The sequence below is a fragment of the Gracilinanus agilis genome, chromosome 1 (genome assembly GCF_016433145.1).
Source record: "Gracilinanus agilis isolate LMUSP501 chromosome 1, AgileGrace, whole genome shotgun sequence".
NCBI classification, from domain to species: Eukaryota; Metazoa; Chordata; class Mammalia; order Didelphimorphia; family Didelphidae; genus Gracilinanus; species Gracilinanus agilis.
The window spans coordinates 632771293-632789932 of NC_058130.1; the positions used below are offsets into that span (position 1 = coordinate 632771293).

The 18640-nt window shown below is 35.5% G+C and overlaps 1 protein-coding gene across 1 annotated transcript in view; it reads left to right on the forward strand.

Annotated features, from left to right (window-relative positions):
* Positions 1-18640, forward strand: part of INTS8 (integrator complex subunit 8) — a 58491-nt gene that overhangs the window by 14779 nt on the left and 25072 nt on the right. The window contains exons 9-14 of the mRNA XM_044668446.1: positions 2551-2651; positions 5008-5149; positions 5842-5912; positions 6855-7030; positions 14675-14808; positions 15630-15740. Coding sequence (XP_044524381.1) covers positions 2551-2651; positions 5008-5149; positions 5842-5912; positions 6855-7030; positions 14675-14808; positions 15630-15740 — 735 coding nt within the window. The remainder of the gene's footprint in view (positions 1-2550; positions 2652-5007; positions 5150-5841; positions 5913-6854; positions 7031-14674; positions 14809-15629; positions 15741-18640) is intronic.

Sequence of the window (18640 nt, forward strand, 5' to 3'; positions counted from 1 at the left end):
TACCTTAAGTTGAATTAAAAATATTTATTAGTACACAGAGACAAAAATGAAATATTATTTGTCTTTAAAGAATTTAATGTTTTTCTGAGGGAATATAACATTTACACAGACAGGTAACACAAATTATGTACAAGATAATTTCAGGAATGTAAGAATACTAATAAGTGGGAAATTTAGGGAAGTTAGGAAAGGCCACATGTGGTATTGGAGCTATGCTTTTTTTCTCATCAAATTGATCTAATTTGATGTTCCCACAAACCCAATGTTCCATTTCCTATTTCCTTGCCTTTGCACAGGATGTCTAATCTCCTGATACCTTTTTTACCACCATTTCTAATTTCCTTTAGGGTTCTAATATTCTATCTCTTACAAGAAACTTTTTCTGATCTCAAGTTTTTAATATTATTTTCTGCTTTTAATTATCTTGTATTATAGGTGTTTAATGCTTTAAAATTGAATTGGTCAGTCTGAAGATCTGGGTTGTAATCCTGATTGTGTAAAGTTCAGTAGGTCACTTAATTAACCAAACCTTATCTACAAAATATATGGATGAGTTGGACTAGAAAATCCTAATAAACTCTTTCTGACTTTCAGAGATAATTCCATGAGGGAACTTTCAAAAGACAGTATTCTCGTAGTTGCCAAAACACAATAGGCTTTTACATTTTTTTAGTGGAATTATTTGAAGTTATAAGTAATTTAACTTCCTGAAAGTTTGTTTTTCTGTTTCTTTAATGTGTATTATTCTGCCTCTGATCTGTTTTTTTTTTCTTTTGTTCTTCTTTTCCCTATACCTATCAATCTTCTTTGATTGGTTGTAATACGGGACTGAAGTATGTTTTAAATTATTTGTTGTATTTATTGAACAAAGTTTTTCTCTTTTCTTAATTTGATAATAGAAAGAATCTCAGGTGTTCTCCCCCAAATCACTTCCATTAAAACATTAATTGTTCATGGGTAGGATGAGCTAACATAATAAAAATGACCATTCTATCCAAATTAATTTACTTATTTAGTGCCATACCTATCAAACTACCAAGAAACTTCTTTACAGAATTAGAAAAAAACTATAACAAAGTTCACGTGGAAGAACAAAATATCAAGAATATCAAGGGAAATAATGAAAAAAAAAGTGAAGGAAAGTGGCCTAGCAGTACCAGATATTAAATTATACTATAAAGCAGCGGTCATCAAAACAACATGGTACTGGCTAAGAGACAGAAGGGAGGATCAGTGGAATAGACTTGGGGTAAGTGACGCCAGCAAGACAGTGTATGATAAACCCAAAGAGCCCAACTTTTGGGATAAAAATCCAGTATTTGACAAAAACTGCTGGGAGAATTGTAAGACAATATGGGAGAAATTAGGTTTAGATCAACATCTCACACCCTACACCAAGATAAAATTCAGAATGGGTGAATGATTTGAATATAACAAAAGAAATTATAAGTAAATTAGGCGAACACAGAATAGTATACTTGTTAGATCTCTGGGAAAAGAAAGATTTTAAAACCAAGCAAGAATTAGAAAAAATTACAAAATGTAAAATAAATAATTTTGATTACATTAAATTAAAAAGTTTTGGTACAAACAAAAACAATGCAACCAAAATCAGAAGGGTAACAACAACCTGGGAAAAAAATCTTTTTAACAAAAAACACTGACAGAGGTCTAATTACTCAAATATACAAAGAACTATATCAATTGTATAAAAAAATCAAGCCATTCCCCAATTGATAAATGGGCAAGGGACATGAATAGGCAATTTTCAGATAAAGAAATCAAAAGTATCAATAAGCACATGAGAAAGTGTTCTAAGTTTCTAATAATTAGAGAAATGCAAATCAAAACAACTTTGAGGTACCACCTCACACCTAGCAGATTGGCTAAAGTGACAGCAGGGGAGAATAATGAATGTTGGAGGGGATGTGGCAAAATTGGGACAAATAATGCATTGCTGGTGGAGTTGTGAACTGATCCAACCATTCTGGATGGCAATTTGGAATTATTCCCAAAGAGCGCTAAAAGTCTGCCTGCCCTTTGATCCAGCCATACCATTGCTGGGTTTGTACCCCAAAGAGATCATAGGGAAAAAGACATGTACAAAATCACTTCCATTGCTTCAAATTTATGGCCTTTTATTATTTTTTTTCAAGATTTTGGGAAGTGGTCATTAGTAAGGGATGGGGTAGAGGGAAGGTATCAATTTTAAATCTTAAGAGTAGAGAAGGGGCAGCTAGATAGCACTGTGGTTAAGATTCAGGCTTGGAGTCGTTGGGGGTGGGGGATGACCTGGTTTCAAATTTGACTTCACACTTCCTAGCTGTGTGACTCTGGGCAAGTCACTTAATCTTCATTGCCTGGTCCTTGCTTCTCTATTGCCAACAGAAGGTAAGGATTTTTAACAAAAAGAGTAAAGAATTATTACCAGTTTAGTATCTTCTTTTAATTTTACTTTTTATGCAACAGAATCTATCATTTTAAACATTTTCAAGAAAGAAATTATTTTGTGAATTTTGAAATTGACACAGTGCTATGAATCTGTTCTAGGAGGTGATAAATATATTCCTTGAAGATAATCTAACGCTGAGTTTACCTGTTCAATTCAGGCAGTCAGTGCTAAGAGAACTTTACCAGAAAGCTCAGCAAGGGTAAGTTTTTAACTTGAAGGATTAAATTTGCATTCTAGATAAAAGTAAGAGTGCATTTTCACCTATGGGGGGGACCCTCAAATTTCATCTTATCATACAGAGTACTGGGTATTGTTGATATATCCTTGGATTTGGGAAAGACCAGAGATTCAAATCCCATTTCTACATTGTGAACGAGCATTTCATCTTGTTAAGCTTCAATTTTTTAATCTGTAAAATGGCAACAATACTTTTAGTATCTGCCTCACAGAGTTAATGTTGGGATCAAATGGGATATTGTATTTGTAGTGCAATGTGAAAATCATTTCCGGTTACTTGTGAGACTTCCTATGATAGGCCTCAGGTTTGCTCTGAGATAGACCAAGGTAGATTATGTCTCACTTTTTGCATCTGCTATGAATAGGACATATTTGTGACATGTCCCTTAGCTGGAAATGTAGTGTTCATGTGAGGTTTACATGAGAACTTAACTGCTAAGACTCATCAGCTCCTCTTTTAGGGTATTTTACCTGTATCTCTTTTTGGCTCTAATTGCCACAATCAAGAATTTAGGCCCTTACTGCCTCTTTCCTTCACTTCTCTAGGCTAACTGTTTTCCCTGCTTCTGGTGTCTCCCTCCACTTGTCTGGCCTTCAAAATACTCTTTCTGCCTCAGACTCCCTCTTGAGGCACAATGGCCAGTTATTTGAGGCAGGAGGGCTACAAACAACTGCAGGTGAAGCACAATAGATAGTAAGAGCAATGGGAACTCTTCTGAAACTGCTCACATTCATTACTTATTGTCTTCTGTGGAGTCAGATTGTTGAAGCCAGCATTAGCACCAGCACCAACAAGGGACTTTATGTTGATAATTACTAATTTGGTCAGAGATCCAATGTAGCTCCTATAGTAGCATAGGTTTGGAGATCTTTCTTCCTTTTTGGTTTGTGATTTTCATATTTCGTTGTGAATCATGGTAAAGAAGGGCCTTGTCTTCCTCAGCAATACCAATATTACCTGCTGATCAGCTGTCACTGACATAGAGGCACAGCATTTCTGGGAGTGGAAGCTCCCTTCAGGCCACCACTCTTGCTTCCAGCTCAATCTTCAGAGCCAGATCCAGGGTCCAGGCAGACAAGCCATTATCCAAAGTAGCTCAGCACCCTGAGAGAAAGATAGGAGGCAGCCAAGTGCCAGACAAGTCAAACCACCACCACCTACCTGCCCTCAGACCCTGATAGAGACAGCTCAGTGCCCTCAGCCATCAGCCTGGGAAGCAAGCCCTGCTCCTACAAGGGGCTGTAGCCACAGCTACTGAAAAACTGGCACAGAAGGTTCTTCACACTTTGTGTTAATATAGTTTAGACATTAAAGAAGATGTATCTTGAAGCTGCATCCTAAGGACTATGGGACTTTCTCATCTGACTTGCCTCTGAAATTTTCCATATGTGTTGTTTTCCCCATTAGAATGTGAACTCCTTGAGAGCACAGACTATTTCAATTTTGTGTTGATATCTGGTATTTATTAGCACAGGGCTTTGCACTTACTGAGCACTTAATAAATGCTTCTTTATTAATTTTCATTCCCTAGAATTTTCTTCTGTAAATCTCAGAGTATATGGGCTATTGACAATTAGAGATGGGATCTCAATCCCTCTATTGGTTATGGGAGTCCATTACCCAGACTTCTTCTTTTCTTTTTTTTTTTTAAAGCTCTTATCTTCTGTCTTAGAATTGATACCAACTATTGGTTCCAAGGCAGAAGAGTGGTAAGGGTTAGGCAGTGGGGGTTAAGTGAATTGTCCAGGGTCACACAGATAGGAAGTGTCTGAGGCCAGATTTGAATTCAGGGCTTCCCGTCTTTAGGCCTGGCTCTTTATCCACTTAACCACCTAGCTGCCTGCCCCCTATTGCCCCTAGCCTTCTTGGCACAGAGGGAACTAATTTTTGATATATAGTTTGACTCTTGGGCTCCCAGACTTAATTCTAACCCTGATTAGATTAGGCTAAGGATTTCCCTATTGTCACTTTAAAGAATAATAAAGATCTGGGAAAGGACCCTGCAACAGCTGTTTTTTTATTTTATTATTTTGTAAAAATCCCTACCTTTCATCTTGTGTATTGGTTCCAAGGCAATAAGGGCTAGTTAATGGTGGTTACATGAGGTGTCCAGGGTCACAAAGCTAGGAAGTATCTGAGGCCAGATTTGAACCTAGGACCTCCCATCTCTAGGCCTGGCTCTCAATCCACTGAGCCATCCAGCTGCCACATAACAGCTATTTTAAGAATAAATGAATAATATTTTTTAGTTTTTGTAACAAGTTTTTCTATTCATAATTTATTTAGTTTAAGAGAGTTGTCATTTTGTGTTTTGCAGAAATGAAGCTCTAGATGAAATTTGTTTTAAAGTTTCTGCCTGTAACACAGTACGGGATATCCTTGAGGGTAGAACAATTAGTGTTCAGTTTAACCAGCTATTTCTTAGACCTAACAAAGAGAAAATTGACTTCCTTCTTGAGGTAAGAATTTTTTTTACTAACTTATGCTTTTAAACTTCTTTTGAAGATTGTAAATTTTCCATTTCTGGAATTTAAAACATCCACCTTTAAAAAGTTTGGTAGTAAATTTTCTAATTTTTGTTCATTTGTATTATATATTTACTAAGAATTATTTTATATTGTTTGTTTACCATATGGTGTTTAGATCATGTTATTTTCCACAGGTTGTTCTTCAAAATATATAAAAGCATATGTATTACATGAATCATGTATAATTTCTTTTTGATTTTCACAAGAAACTGAAGTATATAGTAGCTAATATCTTAATGATAGTATTGAATGCTTTTCAGAGAAACTCAAAAATTGTACATGCATATTTATTTTATTATCTTAATATCCAGAGGTGTGAAATAAAATGTTTCAATATAAATTTACAATTACTACTCTAAAATACTGAGATAATTGATAATCATTTTGTAGTCATTTTAAAATCAATTAGAAAATTATTATTTAGATCTCTTGGGCTTGTTGAGAATATCATTAAATCTTATTTTAACAATTAGATTACAAAGGTTTTGTGTGCATTACTTTGTAACTTTGCTGCACTGCAGCTTTCCTTGTGGTAGTAGTTGGGAGAACAAGTGCTTTTTTAACTTTATATAGTGACTTTGTTTTATAGTGTCTTTGTTTTAACTATAACTTTTAATTCATAGGTATGTTCAAAATCAATAAATTTGGAACAAGCTTCAGATACTTTGAAAGGAAACATGGCTGCTTTTCTAAAGTAAGTACTCGATTTTGTAGTTTTGGGCTTTTCAATATAGTAAACAATTTAATAAAGTCTTATTAAATTGCATTTCTTAGTATTTTCAAAAGAACAGATATACATTAGATTGTCTTTCTTTTTAAGTACATTTTTATCAATGTTTTTTGTTTTGACAAAGCCATCTGTTTTATAGGATTGTTTTATAATGAAGAAGAGAAAAAAGCATTCAGCAAAATTGATCAGTGTTTAAAAATTTTGATAATCTTATGCAATATTCCACACCCTTGTTCTCCCTATCTTTTCAGAGGAATTGGGGTGGGATGTCTTTTCTTATCTCTGTTTTGAGGCTGAACTTGTTTATACTTTTGCAATATTCATTTTCAGTTTTTTTGTGGTTTTTCAGTTTATGTTTTTGCAGCCATTCTTAATATTGTTTCCTTAGCTTGCTTCATTTTTCATCAGTTCAGGTAAGTCTTTGTAGCTTCTCTGTATTAATCATAATTATAATTTCTTACAGCATAGCTTCTACTATTTCCATGTACTATAATTCTTTTAGTCATGGTAGGCTGACTTACTTGTATGTGCTTTATTTTTGATAGCTTTATAATGTGTAATATTACCTGAAGGTGTTTTTTTCTTCAATATTTTATTTCCTCAATGAATTTATGAAATATTCACTTGCCTTGATTATTGTTTACTGCATTTGCATTGTCACTGGTCTTAACCAAGTACAGTATTAGAATCTGTACATCTATGCAAAACTGTTGATTTTCTTATCTCTTTCCACTTGGGTTATATAGTTTGAATTGAGAAAAAATAGAAAGCTTTGTCTCAATAATGTCAAAATTCTGTTATAAAATACTTAATAGCTTTTCAAAGGATTATCTATTGACAAAAGAAATGTTGTGACAAATTTAAATTGCTCACATCTTTATTTCCCAATATTTCTTGTTAATGTAGAAATCTCTGCTTGGGATTAGACGATCTTCAGTTCGTCTTTATGATTTCTTCTCATGAACTCTTCATTACATTGTTGAAAGATGATGAACAGAAGCTACTTATAGAACAGATGAGGAAAAGATCACCTAGAATAAATCTGTGCACCAAACCGGTAACTTCATTTTATGATATCCCAGGTCAGTTTTACAAATCTGCTGCCAAATATTGATTTTTTTTTTTGCTTTAATGGAAATTTACATTGTAAAATACCATGAGGCTCTCTTATTTATATTTTACATATATAAATAAAATGCATATTAGATTTTAAAATTATCTACCCACTTGGGGGCAACTGGGTAGCTTAGTGGATTGAGAGCCAGGCCTAGAGACAGGAGGTCCTGGGTTCAAATCTGAGCTCAGACACTTCTTAGCTGTGTGACCCTGGGCAAGTCACTCAACCCCCATTGCCTCACCCTTACCACTCTTCTACCTTAGAACCTATACTTTGTATTGATTCTAGGACAAAAGGTAAGAGTTTAAAAAAAATTATCTACCTCTCTTTTTTTGCCTGTTAAGAACTACTTTTAGGCACTATAGCAGTGATGGTGAACCTTTTAGAGTTGGAGTGCCAGGCCCTACCTCCATCCCTAGACTGAGTGCTATGTCATTCCCCAACACCCATACCTGGCATGGCAGGCCCCTCCCCCACACCAAGTGCTGGGCGTGCTCTACCTCTCTTTATACCACACAGGGGAGGAAGAAAGTGCTCCCATTGGGCTGCTGGGCATTGGGGTGAGTAAAGTGAGGAATGTCATCAGCTAGTGTAGAGAGGGAGAAGGGAGTGGCCTGAGCACTCCCCTCCCTTCAAGCTCTGCCACCTGTGGGTGTTCCACTATACCCCCTGTGAGCTCCCATTGGCTGCTGGGCAGAAGGGTGGGGGGTGTGAAAAAATGTCATCAGGCACTGTGGAGAGGGAGAGGGGAGCAGCTCCACCTGAGTCCCTCTGCCTTTCTAGTATCGAACTGGAATGTGGTGTGACCAAGTACCCATAGAGAGTGTTCTGCGTGCCATCTTCGGCACCCATGCCATAGGTTCGCCATTATTGCACTAGAGCAAATAGAAGTCTTAGTGCATAAAAATTTGTAGGGGGAATGGTTTTTTTTTGCTTTAGTGCTACCATTTATTAAATAGACTAGTAAGACTAGTTAAAGCAAGAATGCTGGTTTTCTTTCTGCCTCTTTAAAAGTTTCTTCTCTGTTCCTTTATTAGTCTTCATTCTCCTGAATTCCTTATTGTTATGGCTCTCCAGTGCCCTCTTTATTTATTTATGTCTCATGGCAGTGTTATTTATTCCTCTGGCTTCAACTACCATTTTTTATTCAAGCAACTCACAAATTTGCATCTCTTTTCTTCTGAATTTAAGACATATTTTCTTCTTCTTATTTTTTTAATTTAATTTTTGTTTTCACGCCAAACATTTCCATATTGGTCATTGTTGTAAGAGCATACTGTAAAGGTTAAAATTAATGGTTGGATGATGATTATATGAAATTATGTGATTACCAGTATTTATTATATTTACAAATAAAAAGAAAACAATAAAGAAGAGAAATGTGAGGGGGATAGAGAAGTTATCTATCCTATCAACCTAAATGTTTTGCTCCAGGTCTGCTTAATCCAGGCAGAGATTAACTAGCTCTCAACCAGGAAGGGTGGTAGTGAGTAACCATATGGCCTCCTCCAAGATGGAAGCTTGTCTCTCCAGAAGCTAGGAAAGGGGTCAGCCTTTTACTCACCCACCGAAGTAATCCAAGAGTCAGAGTCCAAGTAGAAGCTAAGCTCCAAGCCCAAGATCCAAGCTATAGTCAAGCTCCCTTGAAGACTATCTAAGACTATCTCCAGAAAACAATCTCTTCAGACTATCTTCTCAAAGACAATCTCCTCTGAGGGAATTAGGGGCTTGCTTTTTTGGTGACTTTTTGTCCCCGCCCTCTTCACAGGGGCCAATCACAGTTAACAAATTGTCTAGCACTTTCCAGGGGGCAATTTCTGTAGGATCTACTTCTCACCTTCTGAAGGTTTAAATTCTCATCAAAAAGATTTGCAGATTCTGACTGATTGAATTTCTAAGGGTGTGAATTCTCCAAGTACCATGCTAGCTTCTCACCTAGTACTAAATAGGGTGTTTAATCTTTTGTTGATTCAATTCAAAAGTAGACAAAAGATAGTTAATCTTGTCTTCACAATCTAGTGAGGTACTAAGTAGGGGTACTTAAGTTATTGTTAACCAAAGTGTTAACTCAAAATAGACAAAGGGAATAAAGGATTCCCTTTCACAAGTGTAAACTCAAAGAGAACAAAGAATTTCCTTTTGCAACATTCATACATAACCAAATCTCCAAAATAAAGCCATGTGAAAGATGACTCCAACAGTTCTTTCTCTGGAGATGGACAGCATTCCCTGTCGTAAGTTTTTCAAAATTGTCCCAGATCATTGCATTGCTGAGAGTAGCCAAGTTTTCACAGATAATCATCAAAAAATATTACTGTTACTATACACAGTGTTCTCCCAGTCTTAAGACATATGTTTATAAACTGTCACCCCCAGAATGCTTTGTAAAAATCATTTAGTCTAACCCAAGGTCAGCAAAGTACTGCCTGGTTTTGTATCCCCTGAGCTAAGAATGGTTTTTACATTTTAAAATGAAGTTTTTCTTTATGTAAAAACATTTTAAAAAATAAACCAAAAACAAAACAAAACAATGAAAAGTAGTCTTAGTTCTCTGGCTATATCAGAAATAGGCATAGAGTTGGCCATGTTATGCATACCCCTGTTTCAACCACCTTCCTTTTATAGATAAGTCAGTAAACAGGTTAGAGGGATCTGGTGTAATCTATACCATCAGTTTTCAAAGTGTGGTCCATTATTTGATCTCTTAAGAGCCTTTCAAGGGTTCCGTGGGTATGAATTTATTTTCATAGTAAAAACTATTTTCATCTTTTCATAATTCATCTCCAATGTTTCAAACAACATACTGAAATCTTTTTTATTTATTAAATACCCTTCTTTTTTCCAGCTACATTTTTTGAGACAAGATTTTCTTTATAACGTTCAATCAAAACAATATATCACAACAAATCGAATGTAGAAAGATATGAGATTGCTACTCTTGCTATTTTTAAATCTCAGTTGAAGTCCAATAGATTCTACTCCATCCCCTTACCTTTAACTGTGTGTGATTCCTGCCTGAAATGTGTTTCTTATAAAGAGTATATAGTAGAATTTTGTTTTTTCATTTACCCTGCTATCTGCTTCCTTTTTATGGATGAATTCATCATATTTACATTCACAGTTATAAATTTCATCTGTGTATTCCCCCTCCATTTTGTTTTCTCCTTTTTATCCTGTACTTTCTCCTTTCAGTCTATCTCTCCAAAGAAATATTTTGCTTTTAATCGCACCTCCCCATTCTTATATTATTCCCCTCCACCCTACCCCTCTTTCTTAGTCCTCTTCTTTTTTACTTCTGTATAGGATAATATAGGATTCTGTACCCCAAAGAATCTTGCTGGTTATTCCCTTTCTGAGCCAGTTCTAGTGAGAGTAAATTTTAAGTATTACCTGTTACCACTCTTATCCTCCCATCCATTATAATAATTTATTCCTGTGCCTCTTTATGTGATGTAATTTACCCCATTTTACCTCTCTTTTCTCATTTTTCTCAGTGCAAGGCTTTTTTTACCCCTTAATTTTTTTTTATATATCATCCTAAATAGCTTACTTCCATTCCCTTTGTCTATGTCTACTTCTTCTAATTACTGTGATAATGATAAAAATTTAAATTGTTACAAATATTATCTTTCTATATATTTTTATAAACAGTTTGACCTTATTGAGTCCCTTAAATTTTTTTCTCTTTCTTATTTACCTTTTTATGCATCTCTTGAATTTTGTTTTTAGACATCACATTGTCTTCAGGAATGCTTGGAACTCTTCTATTTTATTAAATTACCATATTTTCCCCTGAAACAACATAGTCAGTTTTGATGGGTACGCGATTCATGGTTATAAACCAAGTTCCCTTGCCTTCTGGGATATATTATATTCCAAGCTTCCAAATCCTGTGTAATTCTGATTGGAGCGCCATGATATTTGAATTGTTTCTTTCTGGATGCTTGTAGTATTTTCTCCTTTTGAACTTGGATTCCTGGGAGTTCTCATTTGGGGATTTATTACAGAAGATAATCTGTGGATTCTTTTGTTTTCTATTTTACCCTCTTCAAAAATATTGGGGCAGTTTTCTTTGGTAATTTCTTATAAAATTGTGTCAGGGATGGGGGGAGAAGGGCAACCAGGTAGCTCAGTGGATTGAGAGCCAGGCCTAAAGATGGGAGGTTCTGGGTTCAAATCTGGCCTCAGACACTTCCTAGCTGTGTGACCCTGGGTGAATCATTTAACCCCTATTGCCTACCCCTTACCATTCTTCTGCCATAGAATAAAATACATTGATTCTAAGGCAGAAGGTAATGGTTTTAAAAAAATAAAATAAAATTGTGTCTAGGTTGTTTTTTTTTTTTAATCGTGACTATGAATTTCAGATAGTCTAATAATTCTTAGATTGTCTCTCTTGGATCTGTTTTCGAGGTCAGTTGTGTAATGAGGAAATTGTAGAATTGGTATAAAACTTAAGATAAGCCAGAATAGATGGAATGTCCATGAAGTCCAAGATTTCTTCAAGCTGTTATCTATTCTGCCTAATCTTAAGTTTTATACCAATTCTACAATTTCCCTATTATAGTTGTTTTTTCAATGAGATATTTTATGTTTTCGTCTATTTTTTAATTCTTTTGATTTGGTTTTGTTATTTCTTGATGTTTCTTGAAGTAAAAGATTGATTTTATTCCATGACCTTTTGATGCTCCTTTTCCAGTTGGTCAATTCTATTTTTCATGGATCTCTTTTCTTCATTGAATATTCTTACCGCTTTTTTCAGGTCAGTTCTGTTTTTGTTTTTTTTTAAACCCCTAACTTCTGTGTATTGGCTCCTAGGTGGAAGAGTGGTAAGGGTGGGCAATGGGGGTCAAGTGACTTGCCCAGGGTCACACAACTGGGAAGTATCTGAGGCCACATTTGAACCGAGGACCTCCGGTCTCAAGGCCTGACTCTCAATCCACTGAGCTACCCAGCTGCCCTAATTCTGTTTTTTAAAATACTCTTTTCTTCATTTATTTTGTGCCTCTTTTTAAGCTTGACCAGTTTTACTTTTTAAACTTTTTATTTTCTTTTTGCATTATTTTCATTTCGTTTTCCCATTTTTCTTCTCTCTCATTTGATTTTTGAATTCCTCTTTGATCTCTTCCAGTGCCTGAGACCAATTCCTATTTTTCTTTGAAGTTTTACATGTGGTTGCTTTGTTCTCATGGTTCCTAACTGAATAGTGCCTTGCTCTTTGTCTCTGTAAATGTTTTCTACGGTTTGGAGTTTCTTTTGCTGTTTGCTCATTTTCCCAGCCTTCTTTTGCTTGTAGACTGGAAGTTCTGACAACTGCTAATTCTGATGGCTTGCTGGATTTAGAATACAGTGAGCTATTTTTCCTGAGGCTAGGGGCTTCACTTAGATCAGGCTTGAAAGGACCAAGCACTATAGACTTTGGGGCCTTACTCTTGGCTTGTGCCAGTGCTTGGGATTTCAAGGGATAGGTCAGGGGTGCTCTACTCTTGGCTTCAGCAGGGTCTGGGGATCCCAATATTGGCCTTTACCCAGGCTTGAAACCTGGCACAGGAGGTGGGGGATGCTTGACCCATACTCTTCTGTGTGCAGTTTTATTTCTGGTTCTCACTTATCCCATGAAAACCGATTTTCTGCTTACCTTTCAAGTTGTTTTCTACAGGAGAGCCCCCTCATTTCGTCTTGTTGGATCTCTGACTAAAGTCATTTTTTAAGGTTGGTTTGGAAGAATTCTTGGAGCAGTTCTAGCTTTTGCTACTTCTAAGCCTCCGTGTTGGGTTCACCCTCTCCTTAAATTTCTTTAAGGGAATTTTGCTTAGTTGAGTATCTTACCAAGTTTTATGTAAACTTTTTCCCTCCTTTGACTTCTCATTGTTTCCTAAGAAAATACCAATTATATTTATTCTACCATTTTTAACTGTAAAATGAGTATGTATTCAATATCAACTATTATCTTTTCTTCTGTGCCTTTCTGCCTTGCAAGGAGATCAGTGATTCTAGGACCTTTTTGGTTTTCTGGTGGTGAATTATTTACATTGGGTGAACTCCTTTGGGAAATGCTAATAATGAAGAATTTCTTATTTAGATAGATCAGAGTTGTTGCCTCAGTTGTGTTCAGTATATTCTCATTTTTGTTCTGGTTTATTCATTTTGGTCTTGTTATACCAGGCTTAATTATTTAGAGAATGTTGATTTAGTGATAATTCTCACATTAATAACCAGACTTTTCTGCTAAATTTTTTAGTATATTCATGATATATAAATATGAAGCTTCTGTGTAGTCTGCAAGCCTTTGACCTCTTTTTTGTTAATTCTGGCCTGTATTTTCTGCCTTATTATCTTCCTTTTTGCCCATTTCTCATTGTGGTCACCAAGTATTGAAGTTTTATGAGTTGATTTATTTCGGAAAATTAAATAAGATTCTTGATTGAATTTCTCTTATTTTATCCTCTGCAACAGATATTAATTTATAATGTGCTATTATTTTTATATTCTATTTATCACAAGTGTTATAATTTGAGATGACCACATGTCCCATGAAATAATATTTCTTATTGCTTTGGGATATATGATAGAACCAGATACAGTAACTCCTTTATTTGCCTCTGTTATGGAGAACTTATAGGCCTTCCTTTCATTTAACTTCACCTTCTATTTGTCTTTGGGTTCCACTGGAATATCAATTTTAATATGATTCAGAGGGCAGTTAGGTGGTTCAGTGGGTTGAGAGCCAGGCCGAGAGATGGGAGGTTCTGGTTTCAATTTTCACCTCAGATACTTCTTAGCCTATGTGACCCTGGGCAAGTCACTTAACCCCCATTGCCTATCCCTTATCAATCTTCTGCCTTAAAACCAATGCACAGTATTGATTCTAAGACAGAAGGTAAGGGTTTAAAAAAATAAAACAAAAAGATTAATAATAAAATTATTTTAAAAGAAAAATAGATTTCCATGCACAAGACATTTCAGTTCTCTAAATAGGTTCATTTATCTGTTAATACAGAATTCAACTTAATATTGAGATAGAATTCTCCCTTCTCCAATTTCCAGATGTCGTTCATGTCATATTTAGTAAGATATGTTCTTAACATGGCCTAATCGACATAGCCACCTTTGCAGTCAGGAAGACTCATACTCAAGTACTGCTTCTGATTATCACTATGACTTGGAAAAGACTTTTAACCTCCCAATACTCTGGGTCACACTGTGAGGCTGAAATCTGCATTTGGAAAGGCAATTAACTCATTGGGAGCTCCCTTTGCCAAATGAAATCATAGGTCCAGTTTATTTATTTGTTTGTTTTAACCCTTACCTTCTGTCTTAGAATCAATACTGTATATTGGTTCTAAGGCAGAAGAGTGGTAAGGGCTAGGCAATGGGGGTCAAGTGACTTGCTCAGGGTCACACAGTGAGGAAATGTCTGAGGTCAGATTTGAACCCAAGACCTCCTGTCTCTGGGCCTGGCTCTCAATCCACTGAACCACTGAACTGCCCTCCATAGGTCCAGTTTAAAAACAAAAACAAAACGCAAAAAAAACCAAGACATCAAACTAACAAAAAATGTGCTTTTTAAATGATTGGTTAACCATAAGTTATCTATTCCTTCTTTTAGCATCAGCAAGTGTCAACATTGGGCAATTGGAGCATCAGCTTATATTATCTGTAGATCCGTGGAGAATTCGCCAGATTTTAATTGAATTACACGGCATGACTTCAGAACGCCAGTTTTGGACAGTATCTAGTAAGGTATGATGTATTTGTTTGCTATCTTACAAATCTAATAAAAAAAAGTTTTTAAATTAAAAAGAGGATGGGGAAAAAGATTTGTTTATTCACTAAGCTAGATACTGTATATGTGGAGTTACAGTAGAGCTACAATGACATTCCCAGAAGAAAAATTCAAGAGAGCCAGTAGTAAAAACACCCAGCTTCAGCTAACTAGACACAGCTATACAAAGTATGAATTACAAGCAAGGTAAATTAGAGGTCCTAATCCATAGAAGGTAATTTGACCTTAATGCTATCACTGAGACTTGATAGAATGAGACCCATGATTGAACTATGACTCTGGAAAGATACGCTCTTTTCAAGAGAAATAAGGTGAAGGTAGATGAGTAGTAGTATTATACAGTATTTAAAAGATTTATTCCTTTGAAGAAATCCAGGAACCAGATTGGGGGGGAGGGTGATGGAGAGCATTATTTTAAACCAAATTGAAGTAAGAAATAAGCAATTTTGTCATCTAAGAATATTCTAGATTGCCTGGACAGGAAGAAAAAAATGGCTCCTTTTAAGAAAGCTTTTCCTATATGTTCCCTTCATCTTAATAACCTAACCCACTTAACATTTTAGTGCTATCCAAAAGTGAAATGAGTTAATAACTTTGTGGCAATAAATTCATTATTAGATGTTTTCAAGCCGTGGTTGAAGAGGTTTATGATTTCAGTAGAGGTTGGAATAAGTGAACACCAGAATTGCTTCTGATTCTCAATCTGTATCCTAACTATTGGCTCATCATAATGGTTATTTTCATCTTGGTTTATTAATAGTGACCTTTTTTCTTCTAGTGGGAAGTGCCGGGTGTTTACAGTAGTGTTATTCTAGGAATTAAAGATGGCTTAACCAGAGATTTGGTTTACATTCTTATGGCAAAGGGCTTACACTGCAGTATTGTTAAGGTGAGTAAAGAAAGATCTGTGTTGTTTATTTTTTTTAGTAGAATATACTTCCAGAGAAGTAGCATGTAATTTAAAGTCTCTTAATCCTATTTTATAGTCTGTGGCCCAGCAGATAGAGAGCCAGCCTTACAGTCAAAATGACTAATTCAAAACTCATCTTTGGCACACACTGCCTTTGTATCACTGGACAAATTATTTAACCTTTCCATATTTCCTAAGACTTTACTTATCAAGGAATTGTTTATACCAATGAAATCACAGGTCTAGGCCTTTATCCCTCTTTAGACCTCTTCACTTACACCTTGTCTAAATTGTCCCAGGTGCCTGATCTATGACTTATTTTTCTATGCCTTTTTCTAATTCTGATATTCAGTTCATTATAATAAATAGTAAATTTTAATATCATTTCTTAGGGCATCAGTCAAGAGTGTATGTAATGTTAAAGTAGCCATATAGAGCTGAATTAATAATCACAGACACACAAAAGGTTAATTAATAATCCAAGGCAAGGTGCTGTAGAAGTTAAGAGGAATTGATGTCAGCTGTTCATTGCATTGCTAAAACTTGACTTGGAACCTTAAGAGTAGATATTGTTTTATAGGTGAAGAGGCCAAGTAAGGGCATTGCAATTGTAGTGATGATCGAGAATATAAATGGTGTTCTGGGAACACTGAAGAGACCTTTTGGAAGAAATTATAAGCATTCTACTGAGAAATAAGGAAAGATACAGGTTCATTGAGTGAAGACAATGACCTTTGCCTGGCAAATCACAGGAAACTTGTGTCTGAATTAGGGCAAATTAGGTGTGCTTATATATAGGCATATGTATAATTTTTTTAAAAATTGTTTTACAGGGGTGTTTCCCCTGTAATAAATAGTTTAATATTTTCTTTAGCAAATTTGTTGCTAGTGGCCAAGTAACTACTTCAGCACAGGGCACAAGGTCAGAGAAGGGTATCAACAGTTTTCTTTTCCCAAAATCCAACTCCATTTTCTCAAGTAACTTTTATCTTCTCATTGTAGTGACTTTTTTCTTTTTGATCAATTAATTCAGTAACGTATACCTTTATTTTTTTAACTTAAGAGTTAAGGGACATTTAGCACTATGTTAATTCACAGCACATTGATTCCGAATGAGGTTTTTTTTCTTTTTAAGACTAGCTTCCCAATTTGGTGGTGGTGGGGGGGGTGGAATTCATATTTTTTTTAGGCTTCAGTGTTATTATAATTCAGTATAGGAAAGGCATTTTGTTTTAATTGACTTGCCTATTATTTACTGAAGAATATTTATTTTCTGCCTTTGATTGAATAGAGAGTCAATAATCAAGTGTGCTGTCCAGGGTTATTGGAAACAGCAAACACAAGAAATATTTGAGTTGTAAAATTCTGCATTTAAGTTGTGAAATTCTCTCAAAATTAAGAGATACCATGCCTCACTTTCTCTACAGAGAGTGTCTTCAAGATGCCAATTAAAGTATTTTATAAAATTTTCAACAGAAACAGGAATTAAATTAAAATGTCTAAAGTTCACTATTTCTAATAAATGGTTGAAAAGGCAAGACTGAAAGTCAGGGCTGGAATTAACATAGTGATGATAATTGAATCCCTGAGAGCCAGTGAGATAAGGGAATTAATGTAAAGGGAGAAGAGATGGCCCAAGTTAGTAAGTAAAACTTGAATGAAGATCCAACAAAGGAGTTTGAGAAAGACCAGATAGGTAGGAGAATGGAGAGAGTAGTGTCATGAAAACCAAGAGAGAAGATAGTATTAAAATCATTTAACTCAGTCTTGATGTTGATACTTATCCACAGAAATTGTTGTTAGACTACTTAGTTCATCAAGCCATGATCCCAACACTCTTTCCTCCCTTTCTCTAAACTCCTTCCTGAATAGTTCAGTTCTATACACTGTTCTTGCCCTCTTCATCATATCACTAATCTTGTCCTGCCAGTCCTTACCCTTGGATTACCTATATCAGTGATGGGCAAACTTTTTAAAGAGGGGGCCAAAGGAAAGGAAAGGAAATGCTCATCTTTCAGTCTGTTTCTAAGGCAACTCTTTTGAAGTTTCATTGTATTGTATCCTACTCATTGTATTTGTCAGATTAGGAATAATTGGCCTGATAGAACATTTCAGGGGGCACCTGGGCCACAGGCTATAGTTTGCCCATCTCTGACCTATATTATTCTGGTTCTTCTCAGTGTCCTTTGCTGTAGCTTAGTCTAGGTCAGGCCCATTAACTCTGGGTCCTTTTCCCTTCTTTCTTTTTTTCTCTCTTTTTAAAACCCTTACTTTCCATCTTAGAATCATATTGTATATTGGTTCCAAGGTGGAAGAGCAGTAAGGGCTAGGCAATGGAAGTTAAGTGACTTGCCCGGGGTCACACAGCTAGAAGTGACTAAGGCCAGATTTGAACCTAGGACCTCCAGTATCTAGATCTGGAAAAATTTTGTATGTAATCATGGAAAAATTTTCTTCCCTTCTTTCTTGATACTATTTCCCTTGGTGATCTCATTTTTTAAAAATTTTATCTAATTGATTAATTAAGAAAATTTTTCCATGGTTACATGCTTCATATTCTTTCCCTCCTCTCCTCCCACCCTTTTCCTGTAGCCAATACACAATTCCACTGGGTTTTATATATGTCATTGATCAAGACCTATTTCCATATTATTGATATTTGAACTAGGCTGGTTGTTTATAGTCTACATCCCCTTGGTGATCTCATTAACTCTAATGGATTTAGTCATTTCTATGCCTTAATTTTACCCTCTCTCCTGACCTCTAGTCTCAATTTAACATGCATAAAATTGAACTTAGGTTTACCTTCTTCTTAAATTTCCTATTATTACTAAATGTGGTGATATCTTTCTAGTCATCCAGGTGTCTAATATAAAGTG